The sequence below is a fragment of the Mandrillus leucophaeus genome, unplaced genomic scaffold (genome assembly GCF_000951045.1).
Source record: "Mandrillus leucophaeus isolate KB7577 unplaced genomic scaffold, Mleu.le_1.0 Scaffold67, whole genome shotgun sequence".
In the NCBI taxonomy this organism is placed as follows: domain Eukaryota; kingdom Metazoa; phylum Chordata; class Mammalia; order Primates; family Cercopithecidae; genus Mandrillus; species Mandrillus leucophaeus.
Window position 1 is genome coordinate 4,294,292 of NW_012107252.1, and position 8,468 is coordinate 4,302,759.

Here is an 8,468-nt window from a genome sequence, read left to right on the forward strand (position 1 = left end):
ATATATATATATACACACACACACACACACACTCAAAAAAAAATATATATACACACACACACACACACGTGTGTGTATATATATTGCACAGGGATTAAAAATAGTTATTTAGCATTATCTCTCAAGACAGAAAATGTGCTTAGTAGTACCATGTCATGACAGCATTGGTTGGATAGTAGAAATTGAAAATCATCTATATGTCCATTACCAGAGGACTGGTAATATTAACTATGGTATATTCCTATAATATTTTAAAAATCCATGATCTTTGGTGAAAAAAAGCACAGAATAGACCAATTACAGCATGATTCCTCTTGTTAAAAGAAAAACGGTAGCATAGTGATTAAGAGCGTGTCTCCTGGAGCCAGAATGCTTGCCTATGAATCCCAGCTCCGCCACATATTGTCTTTGTGATTAACCTTTCTTTGCCTCAGTTTCCTTGTTTATAAAATGGAGGTAATGGAACCTATTTAGTGGAGTTTTTAAGAAGATGAAATTAATTTTATAAAATACTTAGAATTGTAGTGTTACAGATTAAATTCTGTATGTGTGTTTAGAAACATATTCATTCATTTGTTCCCCAACTATTCACTGAGTGCCCACACACTAGACATTGATTTAGGGTCATGGAATAAATACATCAGAGAACAAGTCAAGTCTTTGCCTCATGGAGCTAACATTCTAAGAGGAGAAACATGCCGTAAACAAGTAAAGAAATATATGATCTATTCAGGGAGTAGTTTGTGCTATGAAGAAAAGCACCTGTTTTGGTTAAAAAAATAGCTATGTGGTGGGAGTGGGACTATTTTCTACAGGGCAGTGATTGTAGACCTCTGATGAGATAACATTTGACGAGAGATCTGCAGGGAGCCATGTGTCATGGGGAAAGGCATTGGAGGGTTTTGTGCAGGACAGTGATGTGTGATCAGATTTACTTTAAAAGAATAATTTGGGCTGGGCATGGTGGCTCCTGCCTGTAATCCCAGCACTTTGGGAGGGTGAGGTGGGCGAATCACTTGAGTCCGGGAGTTCGATACCAGCTTGGGCAACATGGCGAAATCCCGTCTCTACAAAAAATACAAAAATTAGCCAGTGTGGTGGCATGCGCCTGCAGTCCCAGCTACTTGGGAGGCTGAGGTGGGAGAATTGCTTGAATCTGGGAGGTGGAGGTTGCAGTGAACTGATATTATGCCACTGCACTCCAGCAAGACCCTGTCAGAGAGAGAAAAAAAAAAAAAGTTTGGCTGTTATGTGGAGGACTGGGATAGAGAAGGGCAAGAGCGAGATAGAAGAGTGGTCTAGGGAGAACGGTTAGGGGCTATTGCAATTATCCAGCAAGAGATCTTGGACCAGGATGGCAGCAGTGGAGGTGGTAAAATATGGTTGGATGAAACATACGCTTTGAAGAGGACCAGCTGATGGAAGGGAGTCAACAGGACCAGCTGATGGCTGTAAACTAGGGGGTCACTAGCTATCAGATGGCATTTACTTAAAGCCATGGAAGTAGATGAGCTCCCTTATGGAGAGGGAATAGGAAGGAGGTAGACCATTCTATCAAAATTCTCTTTCTACAGGGCACTTCTCACTGAGATATTATTCATCTGGGATTTATGTTATTTATTCAATTTGTTTTGTGTTTGGTTCCATTAGAAAAGCTCCATAGGGGCCGGGCGCGTTGGCTTATGCCTGTAATCTCAACACTTCGGAAGGCCGAGGTGGGCGGATTACCTGAGGTCAGGAGTTTGAGACTAGCCTGGCCAAAATGGTGAAACACCGTCTCTACTAAAAATACAAAAATTAGTTGGGTGTGGTGGTGCACGCTTGTAGTCCCAGGTACTTGGGAGGCTGAAGCAGAAGAATCGCTTGAATCCGGGAGGCGGAGGTTGTAGTAAGCCGAGATTGTGCCACTGCACTCCAGCCTGGGTGACAGAGACTCTATCTCACAAAAAAAAAAAAAAAAAAAAAAAAGCTTTGTAGAAGAAGGAACCTTGTATCTTCACCACATAAACTGTGTTTGGATTCGCAGTCGAGTTGGGGAAAAAAAATCAGTCTGGAAGAGTCTCACCAAACCAGCTCCTATCTCTGGGGATAGAACAAGGAGTTTGGTTGGCGAGATATACCGTTCCTGAACCTCTAGCCACACTAAGGCTTAATTAATGACCCGACGACTTGAAAGTGCCTTCCACTGTTTATCTCTTAAATCTGCAACGAAATGCAACAAAAACGCGAGAAATAAAAGAAGCCAGTCTTACTACACACTGCAGAAGCCAATAAACCCCAAATGCAGCTCAAAACCAGGTGTCACGCAAACTTCTGTTTCTGCGACTGGAGTGCAAGTGGTGCGATCTCAGACCACCGCAACCTCCGTTCCGGGATTCAAGAGACTCTACTGCAACAGCTTCTTGAGCAACTAAGGTTACAGACGTGCACTACCAGACGCCAGTAATCTTTCGGATATGTCGTAAAACCGAAATTTTATTGAATTGATACCAATAATCTGACCTTCAACTTTCACAATTTAGCCTCGCGAAACACGAGGCTTCAAAAAATTTTTTAAGAACTCAAAACTGTTTCCCTCCACGGAAATCTTTAGTAAAAGGCGAAAGATTTATACGATTTGAAGGAAAACTAGAGTATGCTAGCAAGTATAGCTTCGAACCTCGCGGGGAGAGCTAACACTTAACACAGTTATGGTTGTTGGGTGTTTGCGTGGTACACACTCCCTGCATGTAGTTTATGCATAAAGATGCTGTAAGAGGCATCATGCCCTAAAATAGTGCAGAAACGCCCGCACGGAGGGAGTGCAAGCATCGTGAGTGTATCTTTTCGTGGTGCACCATGGGTATGCAAATCACAGCCGGCTCCGGGCTGTTCCGCGCCGCCGGGGCTGGGTCCCCGGGGCGGGACCCCGGGGACCCGTGGATCACTGGTCTCCTTTGCTCTCCTATTCTCCTGTCTGCTGGTCCTCCTGGGACCCGCACCCCGTGGGTGCCGAGTCCTTTGCGGAGCTGGTGTTTGTCCCAGGGGTTAAGGTCCTGTCCCGCCGTCCTTAACCGCAGTAAGCCTCCGGGCTTAGGGAGAGGGACGGGGAAACAGACGGGCATAGACACTCAGGGGCAGTGGGAACTCACAGGAGGCACGACATTACCTCTCCTGGAGGAGATGGCATCCGATCCAATTCACCTCGAAGGGTGATATGGAGTCACGTCAAGGGGATGTGGGAAAGTGTTCTAGGCAGAGGGAATGGCGTATGAGAAATTATGGACCCGAAGACCAGTTCAGCCTGTCCAGACAGTGGCGCTCCGTGTGTCTGATGAAGGGGTACTGGGGTGGGAGGTACAGGCTAGATCTCGGGCCTGGGAAGATGAAGATGAGGAGGCTTAGTGAGGCTGGCTAACTTGCCCAGGGTTACTCCGCTGGTAAGTGGCACAGAGGGCTGACCCCCTTTGCACTATTCTAACCTGGTGAGCTCTCTCTGCTCCACCTAGAAGGCCCTCCTTGGTGACCCAAACACTGCTGGACCCAAATCCAGCCTCCCTCCCTTGGGCCTGCTGGTTGCACCCCCTACTCTAGGTTCTCTGCCAACTACCCACTTCTCTTGAGCTTTTTAGGCATGTTGGTGTGAATTCAATTGCAATAGGCGTTTCCTTTTTTTTGTTTCTTTTTTTGTATCTTTTGGTCAGAACATGATTTCCTGGCCTTTGTCCAGGTGGGGTGGGATGTGAGAAGGCATTTTTGGTGGGGTGGGATCATTCCTGGTGAGTGGGTGATTGGAGCCCAGGGTCTGTGCGAACTAGACCATGGGTCCTAAGCTATGGCTGGGAAAGGGCAGTTGCAAACCTCCCCACACCTCTGGGTGAGGCTCTGTGCTCTATTCCAGGGCTGTGGCCACTCTTCAAGGCCTGTGCTCAGTGGGGCTGTTCAACCTTCACAGAACAAACAGCTTAAATTGTGTCCTCACTAGCTGCTAGCACTTTCGTTTCTGGGCAGTTCCTGCAACTGATCCACTGGCTGACTGGCCAAAGATGCCTCTCAACTGTCAGGCCAACCACCAACTTGCAGAGGCCTTTGCCTTGGAGGTTGCTCTGGGAACTGGCTCCTTTCCCTTGGTCCACAAACCTCCTGAGAAGCTCCCCAGACCCTGTTGCCCTCTCTCTGCGTCAACTGACCGCTTTCCTGATCTGCCTCCACCTCACCTTCCGGCTGCTGCATGGCCTTGCCCCTCCGCCTTGCCATTTCCCGTGCGGGTGAAGCAGGTAGGTGGAGGTGAGTCTGGAGAGGTGGGCGGGCTGGAATATGGTGGCTTGGAAAGCCACACAGTGTGGCTTTTTTTTTTTTCTGCTCCCGATCTCCAGATTGAACCCAGTAGGATTTCACACCAACAAAATTTGTTATTGTTTTGTATACTAAGCACTTAATCCAGATGATGTTACCAAGTATAAGACAAAAATCCAGAATCTGGAGTCTTTTCCACCCAGAACTAGAGAAGCTAATACCTCAGGTCCTGGCACCAAAGCCCCTTCCAATAGCGAATGTTCACTTGCAAACTCCCCACTCTGTCCAAAAAAAAAAAAAAGCACTGAAGTCATTTGAGATGAGTTCACATAGAATATATTTCATTCTTTAAAAAATAAAACTTTCAACATAGCTAACATCTATGTACACTACAAAAATAGACATTTTCATATAAATAATGGACATGGTAGGAGGTGGGCAGGGATATGAAGAGCCTGCCCAGGAGTCACCAGGCGGTGGGGCCAGGACTGAGGAAGGGTGCTGGAGGGTCTCTCAGGCTTGGTCAGCTGAGCGGGCAGCGGTGTGGGGTGGGAAGGGGGACAGGGCTGCACTGCAGCCTGAAGTGCTGGCTTTCACTCTCAAGTGACACAGACATAGGTTCACACAGGCCTGGGTGTGCAAGGCGCTGGCTGTTCTGTATGGATATCAGGGAGGCCCATGATGGCTGGGTCGGGAGAGGGGGTGCAGCAGCAGCAGCAGGGCCCTCCAGGGGTCCATCCTGCGTCTAACACCTGACCCAGTGCTTCCCAGTGACCCCACGTGGCCCACACATGGTCTCTGTGCTTCAGCTGCTCTTTTCACCCAGTGGCTGGACCTGGTCCCCTGGAACTGAGGTGGTAGCAGGGGACCAAGGATGCTCATCAGAGGCTGGATGGACATAGGCACCAGGTAGGGGGGGTGGGTGGATGGCCACGGTCATGGAGGTAGTCACTCTGGCAAAGCTCTGGGGCAGGGAGGGGGATGCCCCCCACCTAAGCCCGCCTCCCTGTGGAGCTGGTGGACTCAGGACCTCTGGGCTTTCCTTGTACATCTGTATCACCTGTGGGGAGACACCAGCCACAGTAAGCCCACGGGCCCCTGGGGCTCCCGTCCCCTTCAGCATCTCCCTGGGGATCACCATGACTGTTGGGAAGCTGGGGTCCTTGTTCGTCTCCAGCAGGATATGAGAGCTGGCAGGTAACAGGATGTTGAGGCCTGGGGCAAACTCTGCACCTTGCTCTGGATCCTAAAAGGCTAAGGTGGGTCCCATAAAGAAACCAGGAGGGCTGAGGGGCAGGAATATGGTGTCTGGGGAAAGAAGGAGGCTGCCACCTTCAGCTCGTGGCACCTGTTGGGGAGGTACCTGTCTGTGGACCACACGGCTCTGTCCCTTCCCTTGCCTATCCCTACCTCATCCCCTGGGCTGGGAGCAGAGGGATGGAGCCGAGGGTGTGGTCACCTCTGGTGGCGGGCCCAGGATGGACAGCAGCACAGGCAGCAGCACAAGTCCATGGAGGAGGCCCAGGAGCGTGAGCACCGTCAGCGCCGCAAAGAAGTACCTGGGGGCGGGGGGAGTCAGCCCAGGCCTGCCCTGAGCCCTGCCTCCCCGCCCCCGAGCCCTCCCTACCTTACAATGAAGTCAAAGTGGGAACCAGCAAGCATGAGCAGACCCAGCAATGTGGAGATGGCCCCATCAGTCACAGGGGCAAATGTGTGCTCAAGGGCACGGGCGGCCCGCAGGTTCCGGCTGCCCTGGGTGGTCAGAAAGCCCTGGGAAAATAGAGTGGTCCTGGAGCTGCTCCTCTGCCAGTCATGGCCAGCTCAGCCATGTCCCCAGCTGTAACTGTCTTCAGAGCTCAACAATACCTTGGCCCACCGAAGGCCAGGTGAACTAAGTTCATGGAAACTGTACAGGGAGCATGCGTGAGTCCTTTTAGGTAACACTGTATGGATGGGTTTGGTGAGCTTAGACACAGAGACGTGTAGAAAATAGGGTACAGCCTGGGTAACAGAGTGAGACCCTGTCTCTAAAAACAAACAAGGCTGGGCGCGGTGGCTCATGCCTGTTATCCCAGGCCGAGGTGGGTGGATCACCTGAGGTTGGGAGTTCGAGACCAGCCTGGGAAACATGGTGAAACTGTGTCTCTATAACAAATACAAAAATTATCTGGGTGTGGTTGTTTGCGCCTGTAGTCTCAGCTACTTAGGAGGCTGAGGTGGGAGGATCGCTTGGCTAGGGAGGTGGAGGTCACAGTGAACCGAGATTGCACTGCTACCCTCCAGCCTGCACAACAGAGTGAAACTGTTTCAAACAAACAAACAAACAACAAAAATAGGTTGGGCAGACTACAGCCTGTTACTTGTTTTGTAAATGAAATTTTGTTGAAACAGCCATACCCATTGGTTAATGTATTGTCTAGACAATTTTGTGTTTCTATGGCAGAGTTGCAGCAGAGACTCTATGGCCTACCAAGCCTGAAATGGTTACTATTTGGTCCTATAAATAGAAGTTTGCCAACCACTAGTCCTTCTAGAAGAGGGATGCCAAAGTGACAACAGTTATTTCTCAGAGTAGTGTTTCAGAGGATTTCTAATTCTTCTTTTGTACCTTTCTGCATACTGACTTTGTTTTCAAGGACCATATATTGTTCTTACAATCAGAATAATAATAGAGATATTTGGTGGGGGGAAGGGAAGGGAGCTGTTTGTGGAGTCTGGCTAGTCTGTGGGTCCCCCCTTTCCTCTGTCAGAGAATATGCAGCCCTGGGTAAGGCCCTCCTTGGTTCTGGCATCTCTGTATCTCTGATATCTCTGTAGAACCCCTCCATTAAGCCCACATTGCCATCCGCTACCATCCCTTTTTTTTTTTTTTTGAGACAGGATCTTACTGTGTTGCTCAGGCTGGAGTGCAGTGGTATAATCATGGCTCACTGCAACCTCAAACTCTGAGGTTCAAGTGATCCTCCCGCCTCAACCTCCCAAGTGGCTGGGACTACAGGCACGTGCCACCATGTCCAGCTAATTATTTACTTTTTTTTTTTTTTTTTTTGAGACAGAGTCCTGCTCTGTTGCCCAGGTTGGAGTGCAGTGGCATGGTCTTGGCTCATGGCAACCTCCGCCCTCCCGGGTTCAAGTGATTCTCCTGCCTCAGCCTCCCCAAGTAGCTGGGATTACAGGCGCTCACCCCCACACCCAGCTAATTTTCGTATTTTTAGTAGAGACGGGGTTTCACCATGTCGGCCAGGCTGGTCTTGAACCCCTGACTTCAAGTGATGTGCCCACCTCGGCATCCCAAAGTGCTAGGATTACAGGCATGAGCCATCACACCCAGCCCTTATTGTCTATCTCTATCCCTAGAATATAAGTTCCTTGGAGGTAAAAAATTGTATTGCTATTATATCCCTTATTCTTTTTTATTTTTATTTTCCAAATTCTTTTCCTTTTTGAGATTGAATCTTGCTCTTTTGCCCAGGCTGGAGTGCAGTGATGCGATTTGGCTCACTGTAACCTCCGCCTCCTGGGTTCAAGCGATTTTCCTGCCTCAGCCTCCTGAGTAGCTAGGATTACAGGCATGTACCACCACGTCCGGCTAAATTTTGTATTTTCAGTAGAGACGGGATTTTGCCATGTTGGCCAGCTAGTCTTGAACTCCTGACTTCAGGGGATCCTCCTGCCTTGGCCTCCCAAAATGCCCCGGCATCATCCCAATTACAGGCATGAGCCACTGTGCCCAGCCCAAATTCTTCTTCTTCTTCTTCTTTTTTTGAGACGGAGAGTTTCACTCTTGTTGCCCAGGCTGGAGTGCAATGGCTCGATCTCAGCTCACTGCAACCTCTGCCTCCCAGGTTCAAGCAAGTCTCCTGCCTCAGTCTCCAAAGTAGCTGGGATTACTAGCATGTGCCACCACGCCTGGCTAATTTTTTGTATTTTTAGTAGAGACGGGGTTTTACCATGTTGGCCGGACTGGTTTCAAACTTCTGACCTCAGGTGATCCACCTGCCTTGGCCTCCCAAAGTGCTGGGATTACAGGTGTGAGCCACTGTGTCCGGCCCAGTGGTAGTTTCTTAAAGGCTGGTTGCATTGTGGAATCTGAAACCAATGTGGAGGTTTCAGTGAGCTGAGATTACACTACTGCACTCCAGCCTGGGCAACAGAGCGAGACTCTGTCTCAAAATAAATAAATAAATAAATAA

The 8,468-nt window shown here is 49.2% G+C and overlaps 1 protein-coding gene across 1 annotated transcript in view; it reads right to left on the reverse strand.

Moving 5' to 3' along the window:
• Window positions 1–4,940: 4,940 nt before the first annotated feature.
• The window catches only part of PTCH2 (patched 2), a 21,680-nt gene continuing 18,152 nt past the window's right edge, over window positions 4,941–8,468 (reverse strand). Inside the window, 4 exon segments of the mRNA XM_012001863.1 lie at window positions 4,941–5,134; window positions 5,137–5,335; window positions 5,735–5,834; window positions 5,903–6,045. Of these exon segments, the coding sequence (XP_011857253.1) occupies window positions 5,094–5,134; window positions 5,137–5,335; window positions 5,735–5,834; window positions 5,903–6,045 (483 nt within the window). The 3' untranslated portion in view covers window positions 4,941–5,093.